Source organism: Columba livia, chromosome 5, assembly GCF_036013475.1.
Source record: "Columba livia isolate bColLiv1 breed racing homer chromosome 5, bColLiv1.pat.W.v2, whole genome shotgun sequence".
In the NCBI taxonomy this organism is placed as follows: domain Eukaryota; kingdom Metazoa; phylum Chordata; class Aves; order Columbiformes; family Columbidae; genus Columba; species Columba livia.
Genome location: NC_088606.1, coordinates 43,686,466 through 43,703,609, shown reverse-complemented (window position 1 = coordinate 43,703,609; position 17,144 = coordinate 43,686,466). Strand labels below are relative to the sequence as shown.

At 33.3% G+C, this 17,144-nt stretch overlaps 1 protein-coding gene across 11 annotated transcripts in view; it reads right to left on the bottom strand.

The window, feature by feature from the left end:
- FUT8 (fucosyltransferase 8) overlaps positions 1 to 17,144 on the bottom strand; it is a 130,516-nt gene that overhangs the window by 38,439 nt on the left and 74,933 nt on the right. For 10 of the 11 annotated variants that reach the window (XR_010473255.1, XM_065066035.1, XM_065066036.1 and 7 more), the window contains 2 exons: positions 11,660 to 11,774; positions 677 to 914 (listed from right to left, as the gene is read on the bottom strand). Coding sequence is in view for 10 of the 11 variants with exons in the window: in XM_065066035.1 (XP_064922107.1) it covers positions 677 to 914; positions 11,660 to 11,774 (353 nt within the window). In the remaining variant the exon portion in view is untranslated. Of the gene's footprint in view, positions 1 to 676; positions 915 to 11,659; positions 11,799 to 17,144 lie in introns of all 11 variants that reach the window. The other variant, XM_065066037.1, reaches the window with a different exon arrangement.

The window sequence follows — 17,144 nt, the reverse complement described above, 5'->3', positions numbered from 1 at the left end:
AAAAAAATTTAAATACATAGAAAAAAATATAAAACCGTGGACGTCTTAATAACGGTTTGAGATGTTTACTGTGAGAATTCCATTAAAATGAATGCTGTTTACTTTGAGACAAACAAAATTATCCAATCCTCCAAACATGAATGCTTATCCAGTTATTCTAGCAAAATTGTTCAACCTAGTATAAGAATGCATCAACTTACTGGCCTATAACATTGCCACTGTTTTTATAACCTGAATTTTGAGTCAGTTCGGTTTACATTAAAAGTTATTTCATTATTTTGTTGGTGTGTGAATGACTATTGGATACCATTTGCTATGTATTTCTTTTGCTTTATATTTGAAACATGCTATATTATTTTAAAATTTACAACAGCCTCTATTTAATATTCTCTTCCTGTAAAAACCAGATTCACATCTGGCACATAAAAGAGTGGCAGACTGCCACTGAAATACAAAAATTTTGTATTAAAAAATCTCTGTCAAAGCAGAGATATCTTAATGAGGATGGTATTTTTTCAATACAATGCAAAAATGATATTTAAAAGATGCTTACGTATACAATTGCAATCATAGTTATTATACTCCACATCACATTAAAGAAAGAGGTATCAAAATGGTTCTACATGAATGAATCAGAAAAATAATAGGAGAAAATATTTGAGTTAATAAGACTTACCTGACCAGTGCCCAGTGGTGGTACCTGATCTGTCAGTACATGTCTCGCTTACAGGCCTAAACACAGTTTCCCAGCCACCGGTAGCGTAGCGCCAATTCTGAGACTCTAAAATGAGGGTTCGCTGAGTGCCGTAAGCGATCATGAAGCAGTAAACTACATGATGAAGTTGACAACCATAGCCACAGCCTTTGTTGATATTACAGACAAGTTTCTTAGCTTTGCTGCAATCCTTTGGGTTCTGTAAGTGTGGATGAAAAAGAGAAGCTGAAGAGAAGATATACACAAAGGCATACTTTTTTCTGAAAAACTGACAAATGTCATAAATCACACAAGGCATCCTGCTATAATACATTTCCTATTAAAATGGATGAGTAAGCTTCAGCTCCTTGAAAATTTTATGTGAATTCTTCACTGTGAACACAAACGGTTATTGAACACACTTCACGATCCTAATGTAAAATAGAATACCTTCAAGATTTTAAATTACTTTCTCATTTGTAAATCTGTCAGAATAAGCTAACATTTGGACTCAGAGTTCACATTTCATCAACATGATTTTCAACGTTGGAATGCATTTCCTCTTGGCATTTTTCCAAGTTTGTTAGTTCTCTTTCAATGAACACACATGTCATCCAACAAAAGAAAATGTCCACCTGTCTACAGGACACAGAATAAATCAAACACGTATTAATGGACTGCTTCCCAGACCAACTGACCACATACCAAATACAGAATATAAAACACATACCTGAGCAGACTGATAAATGATAGTATTTTAAGCTGCATGCACTCTCAATAAAATTATATACTACACTTCCACAGTCCAAAAAAAATACAACAAAGGAGGCAAATGTCTAGATTATGTGAATTCTATGTTCAAAAGTGCAAACTAAAAAATATCTTTAGGTATGTGGACAGCACAACAAAATAATCTACAGAAGGTTTTCTTTCTGTAAAATATAGTACTTTGCTGTACACATTCACGCTTGCATGTCTCTAGACATACTTCTGTATTCCAAAAAGGTTTTTTAAAAAGATAGTTTTCAGTTAAGCTGCAAGAAAACTGATATTTGAGCATCGTATAAATTCTGTTCCTCTCACATTTAAGCAACTTTAAATAAAATCTTCTGTAAATTTGCAACAAATCAGATCTTTCCAAAACCCAACAGTCACTGGCTGGACAACTGAGATCTCTCCATCAAGTGATCTTAAAGATACTCTGAATATTCTGAGCCCTAAAATACTTAATAAAAAAAAATAATTTGTGCATTCAGTTGTTACTCAATTCTGCAAAAAAAATAAAAAAAGAAAAAATTTTTTTTAAAAAGTGTTACTGCAGTATTTGATTTATTTTAAGGTAAAAACATCTGACTCTAAGACTAACTAGCAATGAAAAACAATAAATTAAATAAAACTTCTGTTCTTCATTTTTTTTCTTGACCAATACTCTTGCTGTCACAAATCTAATGGATAACTTCAGAATAAACCTAACAGGTATCTTTGAGACTATAATAAAATCTGGTTCCCACAGTCTTTTAGGAGAGAAAGAGGGTTTTTTCTAGTATTGTGTGCAAGTCCACAAATAAATAATTCCACAAGAAAATCTCCTCCCTAAATATACAGACATACCACACAATGAAGTGCAATGGTAGTAGGTGGAAGTAGAATTTTTTGCTGTTAACTCTTACTGTGTAAAAACTACCTATGCTCAAACAACAGAGACAACAGTGTATATTTTTGTTGCTTTTTTTTCTTAAGTGAAATATTAGGCTAACGAACAAATACAAGAAGCTTCTTTCTGTCATTTAGAGAATTGTGAGAAGCAGATATAAGTGTTCAGTTGTAGATGATGAAAATTTGTATTTTGCATTTCTTTATCTGTTTTACTTCTATATTTGAAAGGTGTTTTAACTGCTAGTTAATAATAATTTATACTTTACATAAAGTATCTCACAAGAGTTTTAATACCATTGTGTAACATAGTATAACTACATTGTAAAAAGAACTATTATCACCAAAAGTAAACCATTAGCAAAATGTATTTATCAAAAAGTAGGACACACAAGTCTCTCACAAGATTTATTTTAGTTTAGACAGAATTTTATTTATTTTTAAAATGAATTAATAATTTTGCAAAATACTTTTGTTTAAACATTTAAAAAAATACTTATTTTAAAGAAAGCACACAAAAAGGAACAATACATACATTAGAGATGTCAACAGGGCCATAAAGCATGGTAAGACTGTCTTTAAATGTTTTTCCATATAGAAAAAAATTCTTATTGAAACTAACTCTTTTGAAACAATCTGAAAGCAAAAATCTCTGAGAAATTTTAGAAAACACCAGCAGATAATGTTTCTGCATTTTCTATTACATTCAAATACCTGTGACCTCTTGAAAATGAAACCATTTCATTTATGACATATTTGAAGTTGTATAAACTTCAATAAGGTGTGCCCTCTAATTTTTTGTGTGCAAATGCAAGTTTCTTAAAATAGCTTATTAACAATATTATGGAAATCAAGTATGAATCATATAAGAAACAATTCAATACTATGACTGCTTACCAATGCACTTACTTGGGTTCTAACATCACTTGGAGACTTGACTAGAAAGACAATATACTAATACTAGTTTGTGACTTTAACAGAAAGCTAGTTAAACCAATTTATTTATGACTGTGTTTTTTTCAAATTGTTTTAAGAAAAGGCACTATTTGAGGTTAAATTATTTATTGAGAAATAATATTTATTGAGAAAAAAAGTAGAGATACTTAGATACATTGCCATTTCAACTGAGAATTCCTGAAAAAGGTGGAATTAATAACCATCAAGGGGGAAGAAAAATTACAATCACATTACATGCATCAGAATATGTTGTGTGTTCATAAGCCAAACCTGCTAACCAAAGCAACCCATAAAAGTATTGAGTTAATAGAGGATAGCAACAGTCAATTTCAAATCCAGTGAAGACTGATAAAAGGTTTTTCAGCCTGGCATAAAGTCACAGAAAGAGATTATAAATCTCTGATTTGAATAAGCAGTGCATACTCTGTTTTTATCCCTAACCACACTGCTCATCACAGACTCTTAGATCTAATTGAGTTGTCTACATAATCAAGAGAGGGATGGAATGGACCTATGGGATTGTCAAGTCCTGTAATGTAACAGCCATACAACTGCATTAAAAACAAACAAACAACCAAACAAAAACCCAACACCAAATCCAACACCAAACCCAAAAAACAGATCAGGCTGCTTAGAGCCCCATCCAGCCTGGCCTTGAATGTTTCCAGGGATGGGGCATCTGCCACCTCTCTGGGCAACCCGTGCCAGTGTTTCACCCCCCCTCATTTTAAAAAATTCTTTCCTCATGTCTAGCATGAATCTCCCCTCTTTTAGTTTAAAACTATTATCCCCTGCTCTGTTGCAACAGGCCCCACTAAAAAGTCTGTCCCCATCTTTCTTATAGGCCCCCTTTACATACTGAAAGGCCACAATAAGGTCTCCCCAGAGCCTCCTCTTCTCCAGGCCAAACAACCGACTTCCATGAACAGTGCAACCAAAAATATTAGCAAACTTCCAGAACTGTAAAAAGGTTAAAATCATGTATTTCTATGGACAAGAATGTTACACGTCACCTAAAATAGAAGTGAATTTTTATCACTGGGAAAATGGATTTGATGGTCTTTCATCATCAACAAGATGGGCATATGCTGTTGCTCTCACAAAATTCAAGGTTTCCACTAAATTGACACAGTTAAACTCTCAAACAAAGGCAATATGCCATTCCTTCCTGTTTCTAAGCATTGGCAGATTCCAGTTCCTTCTTCCCTTAAGAAGTTTTACCACCCTTTAGGCTCCAAATGACCTCTCCTGCCTAGGTTACAAGGAGAACAGTATATCCAGGTTTTCTCAGAAAGAAAAATATCTCCCTAATTCTTCTGTCATACTTATCAACCTTTGTAATGAGGTATGCAGGCCATATGAGTGTAGCAGATTTACTGAAGTCTGTCTGACATTTCCTTTACTAATAGAACTGAGAAATCACCTTTTACATTGCAGACCTACAAAACTACATTAGTAATGAAATACTAGTGTTATATCTTGGATTTAACTAACATTCATCGGTCTGCCTGTTTGAAGGAATATCCTTGAATGGCTTCTTTTGAATAACTGACTTTGGTATCTACTTCATCTTCATAAGACTTATTTGAAATTGTTCTCCTGTGTCCATTTAAGAGCTATTTTATCTGAGCCGTAGCTAACAGGAACCATTAGTCTTTAAATAAAATTATTATTATTTTGTTTCAAAGGAATGCTGCCACTATAAATCTTTACAAGATTATTAATGAGATTGAAGCAGATTCTGTGCTATTATGGCTGACTGCCCCAAATACGTAATCCTTGTCAAATCCAACCTCAAAATGAATTCTGCAAAAGCAGCACAGTAGAAGTCTTGTACTGAAGTATATCTTCTTTAGAAAAGTCTAGACTGTCATTGCCTACTCAAGTTCCCCAGGGTACTCAAGATTTTGTAGACCTCTATGTATCACGCCCCTTTCTCAGCTCTGTTTGTAGACTGAAATCTTCATCTATTTAGTCTTTACTCTCAGAGATACTAGGTTCATGTATTTGATGATCTACATTACTTTCCTCTTCAGGTTTTCTAGTTTTATTATATCCTTTTTGACACTGAGGGACTAGAACTGCACAGTCTACCCCTGAGGCAGATGCATTGTTTAAATACTGTTGAGCACTGAAGTATTTTCACAGAAATATCGGTGGTAACTCCAAGATCTTGGTGCTCAACAGTATTAGTCAACTGTACATGTATATGTATATTAAATAGTATCTTCTTCTACATACATAATTCAAAATTCAGCGCAGATGACTGTAATCAACAAGTTTAATATCCAGTCAAAGATGACACAGCTGGAGAATGAGCTAATAGTGTAAAATTCTGCAACTGCTAGTCTCAAGCTGTTTAGCATAAAGTTTGCAGAATACTGATTATTGAAGTATTAATGCCAGATATTTTAAATATATTGTTTGAAATGCAACAACTTTTTGGTCTTAATTTTCTATCTCTAACTAAAACAAAACAAATAAAAAGAGAGACTGAAATCCTGAGAAGAATTAAAATAAATCAGTATTATCTTGTAAAAAAATTGAAAATCTGGAAAAACTTTAGAGAGGAAATTATAGGTATAGTGTGAAATACCCATTACTGAGTGGGTATTTATTTTTCACTTAAACAAACAGCAATATGTTAAATGGAATCACCAGAAAGAATGGTGAGAACAGACCACATCTCTGGTCGCATAATTCTACATATGAAACAAAAGAATCAAAAGGCATAATGCTCTCTAGCACATTAGTTGTACCATGAGTTCATTTTTGTTTCCTGTTCCTATTGGGTGACTGAGTACTCTTGAGTAAAATGAAAACACACTCCACTAACTCCATAAACTGCTGAAAGATTAAGAAAATATTGTGATGGTTCATTACGTAATGTGTGGCTCCAAAATTACAGTTTGTGGTATTTTTAGGTTCAGCTTACTATCATACAACAAAAGCAACAAAAAACAAAGAAAATTAAAAGTGTTAGAAATACGATAATTTGAAACATATAAACATAGGCAAAATCAAACATGCCTGAGATTTATTCTAGCTGGCACAGAAATTACTACATCTATGATACCAAACTTCCTAAACCTCTTAAAAGGGAGTTACCACACACACAGCAGATTTGTGAAAAGTGTCTTGTGCTAAGTCTCAAACACAGCCAAAGAATGGTTGGGAGAAAGCCACTTGATACGAGTCAAAAATACACTAGGAACTGTTCTAACAATTTAGTAGTATACAATATTGCTGTCTGCTATTTTCTCTTTAACTGTTTTGTTTCACTTTTAAATCTACTTTACCCAAAAGATTAACTTTTTAAATGCTTTGACTAATTCATATGCCTAAACTTTATTTTCTTTTCTAATATTACAAGGAAGGAATCAAATCACTCTTCCAGTGCCGTGCAATCAATACAACTACCTGGAAAAAATGCGGAAAAAAAACCCTGCAAAATACAGATGAACTTATCAAACAATAAATATGGTCCAATATACAATGAGAGAATCTGTTCACAAAAAGCATGAGTAAGAGTCAGAGATGTGCAACTACAAAAAACAAAAAACCACAACACTGCTCAGTCACTGGACAAAATGTCAAATTACAAATATAATCACAACTGCCAGAACACACCATAATTTCTCATGAGTGAAGTGGAATAATTCAGAAGAGATAACGCATCAGATTTTAATCATTGAAGGATAAATACAAGTTCACACTTTTCAAGACTGAGAGTTGTGAAGGGTACATCCCTTTTCACATACACAGAGTGCCCATTGCCTTTTTTGTTGTTGTCAGTCTAGCATGAGTACTTTCATCGAAAATATATATCATTCATTTAAATGGAAGGGAAAGAGGGAGAATTTAGTACACTTTAAGACAGAAGAACTTAAGTGACATATCAAATCACCAAAAAAACTGGGAAATCCAGAAACCTCAGGATAAGTCCTATAAGCAACTTTCTCTTCTTTGCATACATACACAGCCCCAAATAAATAGTATGAAAATGGCAAACTATGACTATTATAATTGATGATGTTGTTGAGTACTTAGTAACCTTTATCACCTACTTATATTTTTAACTTCCAAAGTCAAACAAAATGTTTTGATTTTTTTTTTTTTTTTTTTAATTGGAGACAAAAATATTCTGCTATTAGGGAGACTGCATGCTGAATCACAAACTTCCTAAAATACACACAACAAAAATAAGCACAAAAGGAAAGGGGAAGAAAACAAACTGTTGCCTTCATAATCATTTACTCACTCTACCACTTTCTGAATATACAGTACTACAGGAGCCCTTGTCTGACTTCTCTTGTACATTCTCTTCAATAGTTTCATAATGAACATCTCTTAAAATAAGGTCTTTTGCTTAAATGTAAGTTCCTAGCTTTTTAGAATGTTGCTCTAACTACAGGGACCTAGCTAAATGTAGACTCCTTAAATCAAATTTATGGTAATGCCATCCAGATGAAGTAGCAGTCATCGCTATTCACAATCCTTCTGCTAAATTATTTCCCAGGGAGATGTCCCAAAATAATACAGCTGTCACTGTTCGACATGTACCAGAAAGAGAACGATATGGTGCTTCTACTCTTCACCAGGGGAAAAATAAAATAAAAGTTCCAGATAGTTCTTTTTGGCATGGAGCTGGCAGGCAAGGGTTGTTGAATACTTTATTTTATTTTATATTTTTATTGTAGTTATATTATGAATAGAGGTCTACATGTGTAATTTCAGACCGTGGACTCCTTTATATTGCATACTCACAGTCAGCCCTACACACCTCAAAATCCTGAAAGTAACACTACAAAATAAGTCAACTTGGTTTCCAAATGTGTAGACATGGACACACTCCAGTTTTGGATGATTACTTACAACAATCATTCAAGACAGGAGATATTTTAATCTTTAGAAGGGCTCCAAAGTCTTATGTCTGGCTTACAGGCATGCAGGCAAGAGGCTGCATCCTCGTTTTTTGTTTGTTTTCAAACAGAAGAATGAGAATAAAAAGAAAGAGCGAGATAGTAGTAATGGTATAGGTGAATGACTCAACTCAAAGACTATAATTACTCATAAGAAAGAATATTTTCTGCCTTTGAGGAGTTGGCTTACTTCTACCTCAGCTTTGGGCAATGTTGCACATGCTGAGAATTTCCATGCCTTGGGGTTTGAATCTTCTGTATGAATGATGTTAATAGTATACACCTGGTGGTTAATGATCACCTATAAACATATGTAGGCACTAAACAATCCTGTTCACAGTTTCCTGTCACAGTGTGATTTTTGAAAATTTTGTTTTGTCTTTTAGCGAACAACCTTGAAAGAAATACAGTAGTCATGGCATGAGAGACAGTGTGGTCAAAGATCAAAACCAGATTACAAAAAGGAGAGAGAAATGACAAATACACAGATAAACGGCTCTAGTTATCTTAGCAGGACTCATACTTTCATGCACGATACACAGAAGAACTGGTAAAAAGCAAAGCTGTTAAAGTAAATGCCTAAGAAATTTTAAATTAGTCGAGTCTAGAGAAGGTTGGCATGAATTCCAGAAGAAACTAACCAAAGGAGGCATGACCCAAGACCGGTGAAATTTTGTATTAATAACTAAATTTAAAGTAAGTATAGTAGAAAAAAAAAATTCACGTTTCAAAATTCAGCTGAATTAAAAATCTTGGGCATCACGTTCAATAGCTCCATAGTTACATGAAATCAAGGGAGACCTATTATTAGCTAAATAATATCTTAGACTGCATAAAAAGCAGTATAAGAAAAAAACATAGCTTGGTGCTATTCAATAAATCAATAGTCTATTGTCCTTTTTCAAGTAGTGGATGCTCAGTTCTAATAGGCTGGTGAACAATTAATGTTAAGGGAAGATATCAGAAAGAAAAAAAATTAAAGGTGTTATAAATTATAAATGTTTGAAAATTTAGGCAAATTTAGCCTGAAAAGAGATTATTAAAAAGAAACACAGTAAGCATATGAAAGAAAAAACAGTTTAGTGGGAAAAGGCTCATCACATATTTCTATTTCACTTTTTAGTACAACAAAAACTGAGCATCCAGTATAGCTAAAATATTTCAAATAACCTAAAAGACATATAGAATAAACAGGGTAGTATTATTTATTCATAAAATACCCACATAATTTTAATGTGCTGCTGCATATTTGCTAAACCCAAGAATTTAGTGCTATTTTTTATGACCTGCACAATTACAATGCTAAAAATATCAACATTTATCAAAGCTGGAATTACATTTTTTGGAAAATAGATATCACCATTCTTCACCTTAAACCTCAAAGACAATTACAAGGGAAATGCATGTTCTTTCTGTATAGTTTCTAGATCCTTCCATGTGAAGAAGTCATATGTAATTTGATGTGCAGCAGTAACACATTTATGTTTCTAATTTCTATAATTTACCAATGATGAAAAACAAAAAACAATGTAATTTCCTCTAGAATACAGAAAATACCAGAACTAAAAAAAAAAAAAAAAGGAGGGTAATACTCATTTTCTTACGTGATTCTCAGTGTTACAGGATTAAACCATAGTGATACAGTGATTAATAATATTTTAAATGCATAAATATGACAAAATGCTCTGCCCTTCCCACGACAGAAATTTTATAATTGGCTGCTTTTTAACGAATCTACAAATAAAAAAGAAACAAAAGTGGTCTGTTTGACGAAAACTGAGCCATGTATGTTAGACCTAATTCTAATTCTGAACCTAATGCCACAACTTTCTGTAAATCACCTGCTCATGCTCATCATGTTTCGTTCTCAAGATAATGAGGATAAACAAAGTGCCTGAGGATACAATACACTTTCTGAAAGGCTTTAATTATTTGTGCTACATATATGAAATATTAGGATTCTATGTGTGTTGTGACTTGGCACTGGTTTCATTCTTAATATTTTTTCTACATTTTTTTAAAATGAGAATAAATTACCTCTATAGAGAAGAAAGCCCTTTGTCATAGACTATAGTCATACAAACGAAATTTAGGAGAAGCTAATTGGGCTCCCAGCTCTTCACTCAGTAAGGAATTTTTTTTCAAATTCACTAGAAAACAATGTAAGCATTTATTTTTATGCTTCAATGTTGAGATTCTGTTCTCCTAAACTCCTTCTGCTTTTGTTATTCATTGTACATATTTGGATGTCTTAGTCTTGAACTATGGCCCTGACCACTGTAAAACATACAATAGGAAGACAATCACTTTCCAGAAACATATAGATTCTTAGGTAAGACAACAAATGGATACAGTGAAAGAAGAGAAAAAGGCAGAGAAAGGCCAGATTTATCATCATGAAAAGTAGTTACAGTACACCTCTGCCAAACAGTGACATCAAAAATGGAAGAATGAGAAAGAGATCTCAAGAAGGAGTTGAGGAAAGGCAATAAAGTGATGTCTCCTGCATCATTTACAGGGATATTTTTCCACAGAAGGGTGTCTTTTTTTGTTTGACAAGCAACAAATAGATAGTTTGGTCACAGAAGAGAAGTTTCCAGTAGCTGAACTGTGAGATGTGAAATAATGAAAATCTGAGAACCAAATTCAGCTGTTTATGTAGAGGAAAGATCAGATGTTAGGGGTGACCAAATGAAAAAAGAGTGGTGAGGGCACACATGCAAGGAAAAACAAACCAAGTACAAATATAACAGACTACATCAAATATCTTTCTGATCACCATGCAGTCATACATGAATAAAAGTTCCAAAACCTTCAGATTAAGTTTTGTTTAAATGTTATAGACACACACAAGGACATATATTAAAAAGGCTTTATGCGCTCACAAATATGAGCATCTATAAGCAGCCTCACACATCTGCTGAAACAGTCTATTGCTGGACAATATACTATATAAGCACTTGAATTGTGCCTACTAATTTTTAAAAATAGGCTCCTTATTCAGAAGTTTCATGCAAGGACTTTCATAATTTTATTTTTAGCACTGTGCAGATGCATGTATACATTCTGATACTCTAAAGAATCAAAAACAGAAAACAGAGACTTGTCTCTTCTAATAAAACAAAGAATCCAAACAGTTAAATACAGCCCTGTGAAAACCACAGATCCAAAAGACCACAAACAAACAAACCAAAACAACCAACTACAAAAACCCATAATTCAAATATTTGTTCGAAATACTATCATTCCATATACATATAAAATAATATTTGAAACTAATATTCTAATTTATTTTTTATGTCATTTATTTGTACACAAGCATTCACTTAAAACTGCCATGTAATTACTCTATTACAAGGGTATAACTAAGGGGTATATATACACACATATATAAATAAACGTTTACATTGATTTAAAAACTCTACCCTCCTACCTGTAGATAAGTTATTCTCCTCTGTACCAATTCTGTTAGATCTTTGGCCTCTTTTTCTCGCCAGTCTCCTGCTCCATCTGTTTGACTGAGGTAGTACAAGTCGGTCATTATCGACCTGTAGACAACAATGGGAAACAATCTTTAAAAAATGGAAAACAATCTTAACATTACTAAACTGGAAGATTAGATTAAATCAAAGACAAATTAAACAGATAATTCAATTATAGCCTCAAAAACTGTTTCTTCATGCCAACTCCTACCCCACAATTCAAACAGACAGACTGATTGTGTCCTCCAGTTAACATACACTCCATATCCATAAGTCATTATAGTATTAAATAGGAAATGGGTTACAAAAACCCTTAGGCCTGTTATAAAGTATTTGTTTCTCGTATGTGTTAAAGGAAACTAAAAAGAAAGAATAGTTCCATGCTAGATATATTATCCAGTGGAACCAAATGGAAGTGCAATAATGATTCCTACAGTACCTTCTATTATAATGCATTGTTACTTTTCCTTCAACAATCTTCTTACTATACTTATATAGAATGTAACATTACAAATACCTTGAGCACAGGTACAGCAGTAATCCTTCTCTTTTTTACTAGAGAAAACAAACTACAGAATATTATTACAAGCTTTAGGAAGCAGTGTTTTCTGTGGCATGGAACTCCTCCTGACCCTAGAAGAAGGTAAGTATTCTGTCTGCTAAGAATGCCTGCATGCTACTAATATTCAAATGGGGAAAAAATGAAAATTTAAAAATTCAAAACAGATTCAAGGACATATTACAATTTTAGACTACAAAACATGAATTTCAAGAAACTATCAAATATTAAATTGAGGTTATCTGATACACTAGAAACCCTCTTCTTAGGGTTATCACATTTCCATAGCCAAATAAAAGGATACAGAACTCCTTGTCATTAGAAAAAAAATGTTATATGACATTTATTTGCTAAGATTAACCAGAATTTTTCTGAAAAACAGCCCAAACAGTACCACTCAAGAAAAATTTTTTTTATATCTACGGCTTTTGGGAGAAAATGCAAAACTAGAGACAAACCATTAAAAATACTTGTAAAAAAAAATTAATGGCTATTCTACAAGCAACTGTTAGCCCAATTCAAAACCAATAATTTCAGAGTTGGCTTTATAGACTGAGAATATTTAAATTTGCTAAACATTTTGCCATAACAATATGAAAGTTTTCATTTTGAACCACTTTTCTGAATTCTTTCAGCTGAAATTCATATGTTGCAATTTACTGCCTGAAATTCTTGATCAGCACAAGTTTGATCACTAGGAAGAGATGCAACAGAAGGCAGAGAAATTTGGGAGGTGACAAAAAAGAATGTGAAATGTGATGGGAAGACAAGCATATGTCCTAACAAACTTTCAAGTGGTCTTGTCAGTGAAGTAATACAAGACACTGTTGTTGGCAGCACTTGTTAGTACTGGAGCCACAAACCTTGTCAGCTAAGGCTATCCTTTGTATAATATAGATATTTTTATATATACAAATATATCATAATACAGTATAATATAATATAATATAATATAATACAGTATAATATAACATAATACAGTATAACATAACATAACATAAGATTGGCAAGTGAGAGAGGAGCAGATGATGTATCTCTATTAGGTAACTATCTCAAATGACACAATATTTAACCATTAAATATTGTGATAAATCCAATTGGGACAGAGTTAACATTATGAGCAGAGTTATCAGACAACCTTCTCCTGCTAATAACTGGATTTATGGACCTGAATCTTTCAATTTTCATACACTCATTCTGGTTTTTATACCCATACTTCTACACAGGATAAGTGATGCTGACTTACTATATCATCTACTGTTGCTGTACAAAACATTATATCCAAATTGTTCAGCAGCGGTTATGTTTGCCTTCTGTCAATCACTTGAAAGTACAGTATTTATATTCCAATCTCAATCCACATAAATTAGATTTTCTTTTACAATGTAACCAAGTTTGAAACACCCTACTACTCTGGTTTTGGACAAAAAACAAAGTATCATCAGTTAACTAGTTCTGAATCACTAACTATTAAAGATATACTCAAAGTAACATATAAAAACAGTTTAGGGACAATTCTAACAAAATTAATGATTCAGTAGATTTCATACAATGGATTACACACACATAACTGAACAGATGAAGAGTCTGCTCCTCTTAAGGCAGTGTCTTCCAATTTACAGAAAGCACTACAGGCTAGTAGGCAAACTAAAAAAGGAAATCCATGCATTTTATTGGGAGTTTAAATATATTTTTCTTCCTAATCAGGATGCAACCATGTTGGATGTTTAAAGATCAACTATAAATTCAGGTCTAAACATTTAAAAAAAAAAATTCTTACTACCACAAAAAGCAGCTGTGCAACCACAGCCACATTTTAAACAGTTTTCAAATGTTGTCTGTCCCTGGCCTTAAAAAAGTCTCTTCCATACTTGTCACATAAGTAGTCAGTATACTCTCCTTTTGCTTTCTAGAAATACATTTCTGTTAAATATTTGCATAAGATAACTGAAAATACAAAGCCTACATATTAAAAAAAAAAAAAAAAAAGGAAAAAAGGAAAAATTCTCTCACAGCAGTTAGGTTATTTTTCCTATTTTTGAGTGAAAATAAAAGTATTGGCCAAATTTTATTTTCTATCTTACTGGTCACAGTAAGCATGATAAAGCAAAGGCAGTAGGTAAGATTAAATAATCAGCCTTACAGATGAAACAGAATTATATTCCATCATTTTTGAGGTTAAAAGGAATTACGAAAGTCCTTACAGAGCCTCAGTGACTCAGCGCTTTAGGGAAAGGCAGCTTTGCTCAGTACAAACGATAAACAATGTCAAATAATTTGTGGGAAGTTTTATTAAATCATGCAAGAGCTTTAGACAGTTTCCACAATCTTCTTTTAAAAAAAATTACTCTTATGAAACTCTGTAGTAAACCAGGAACTGAAAAATTTACAGGTGTTATCATACGGAAATGATTATAGGGTAGTGCCATTTCAACACACTTTCAGTCACAGAGACCTTCTTTCTTTGATTGCTACTGCTGAGAAATGTGCATTTTTTTAGGTTTACACCTGCTAGGTTCTTTTGAGTGTGACAGACCATCATGATGGCTTATTAATAGGGATTTAGAAGAGACATGAACTAATATCAAAGACCAGAGTCAGGCTCCACGTGGAGAGCTAAAAAGTAGATGAACTGGTGATCCATGACCCCAGGATGACTAAGTGCAGACAAAAGATGAGCCTGCACAGGATTATTAGAGGCTGTTGGGGTGATGAAATGGCAGAAAGAATTTCAGACAGTGGTATTGTAGATATTCAGTAAGTCAAACTTGGTCTTTCATTGTGTTACTAATCAACAATATAAACTTATTGTTATTTTTGCTTCTTATCATAAAGTAAATCTTAGAGCTGCTCTTGAAAGCATTTTGAATGGAGTAAAGATTCTGGCCGTATATTTAATCTGCAATTGATTGTCATAAAGTGGGGTGGGCAGGCACTTTTAACACATTTTTCAAGATCAGTCTGCACATTTATTTCAGCCATATGACAAAATTAGATTTAAATGTTGTAGAAACTTTACATCAACAAATTAAACCTCAAAGAAAAAAGCTGTGATATGTTCCACCAAATTCAAAGGAAATAATGTGAATATATATATGCCCAAACACTACGTATCAAACCTTGGCCAGCTACCACAAAAGCTGACAGCTGTTCCCCAGAAGGAATGAAACTAACTCAGTAATAGCCACTTTGCAAAAAACAAAATGCCAATGTAGGAAACAACAATGACAACTAGAGGATTAATTTGTCCTTTTTTGTTAACTGTATATCAAATAGTCTCTCCATGGCTAAGATGAAGTCACTCTCAACAACTCCCTTCCCTATGGCAACTGCAAAAATATAATTACATATTCTATAATGCAGGAAACTCTGCATTGGGCTACATTATTTATTAAACAGGATCAGTAGTGAAATACTGGACAACAGTATCTGCAAAGACTGGAACTCCCCAGGAGAAAATCTACACAACCCCTAGGACACAGGCAAGAACTAGTGATCAAGACATCCAACAAAAGTAGTGCTATCCTGTTAGTAGTAGACTATTCAGATAACAGCGCAAAGTTTAACAAAAAACTCTAATACTACTGTGACCAGAGTCACAGAAACTGTCTTTATCATCTCCTAAAAAGCAAGTCTTCTCTATGACACAATAGGCTTTCCTCACAAACAAACAAAAATAAATATTAGCCATTTTACTTACATAGCTATGTCATTATCTGATCAAAACCCACCCCTTTACCTGCTTTCGCACATAAGGAGGGATTAAAACTGTGCTAAGTACTCATAATTAACACTAATATTAACATCTTTATCATCCAAATAGTGTAATATATATTAAAATACATATGTATATACTATAATATTATCATACATATTGAAATAGATATATGTCTATAAATAAGTTATACCAGCTTCACTCGCAATGTTCCATTTACACAGGTTACATAGGTAACAATTTTTTAGGATATCACCATCAACAAAAGGGCATTCGGTGACTTGTTAAAACCCTTAAAAAAAAACAAGTACACAGGTACTTAAAAAAAAAAAAAACACAACCCAGCAATAAAAAAAAAAACAACACCAAAAAGCTGCCATTCTCAGAGTGAATAAGAGCATCTGATTTGTTCATTCTAAACTTATGTTCCTTTCAGAGGAGACCAGATGGACTGTGTGGAGGGAAAAAGATCCCATTCCTTTCCTGGGAGTTACTGTGCCTCCTAAGGGCACAGAACAGCCCCAATTCAGCAGCACATCACAGGCCAGAGGACGTGCACTCACGGGCCTGAGAGTTCTCCTGCAATTCACACAATGAGACTGAAAGATTGAAATGAAAGAAGCAGACAGCCTGACCTCAAAGGCAAAAGAATGAACTTCCTCAGGACTAGAGGCAACCAAGTAGAGCATTCTGCAACACAAGATACTTTTATTGCCCAAAGCCAATGTTGTAAATACACCAATACACCAAGGCTGAATATTGTAGAAATATTTTTGTATCTGTTTTCTCTTATGCAATTGGTTTTAATTTTAATTCAAACCAATTGCATAAGAGAAAACAGATACAAAAATATTGTAAAAAAATCATTTACATTTTATTTTGATAAAACCTACTTTTTGGCTGTTTGGTTTTAGCTTAAATTACTTCAGTCTTCTTTGGGGACCTCACCACCGATCTACACAAGGACTACACTGATCTACTACTAAGACTGAACAGACTCCAAGATGTTCTGCTTTTGACAACCACTGTGTCAATCTAAAGAACACTTTTATTCAACAAGAAAGTTCTTAAGTAAAGAAAAAAAAAAGGAACAACTGTGACTGCTTGCATTATATGCAAACTTCTTCCAGTACCACAGTGGTTTCAGACTTCCATAGTGGGA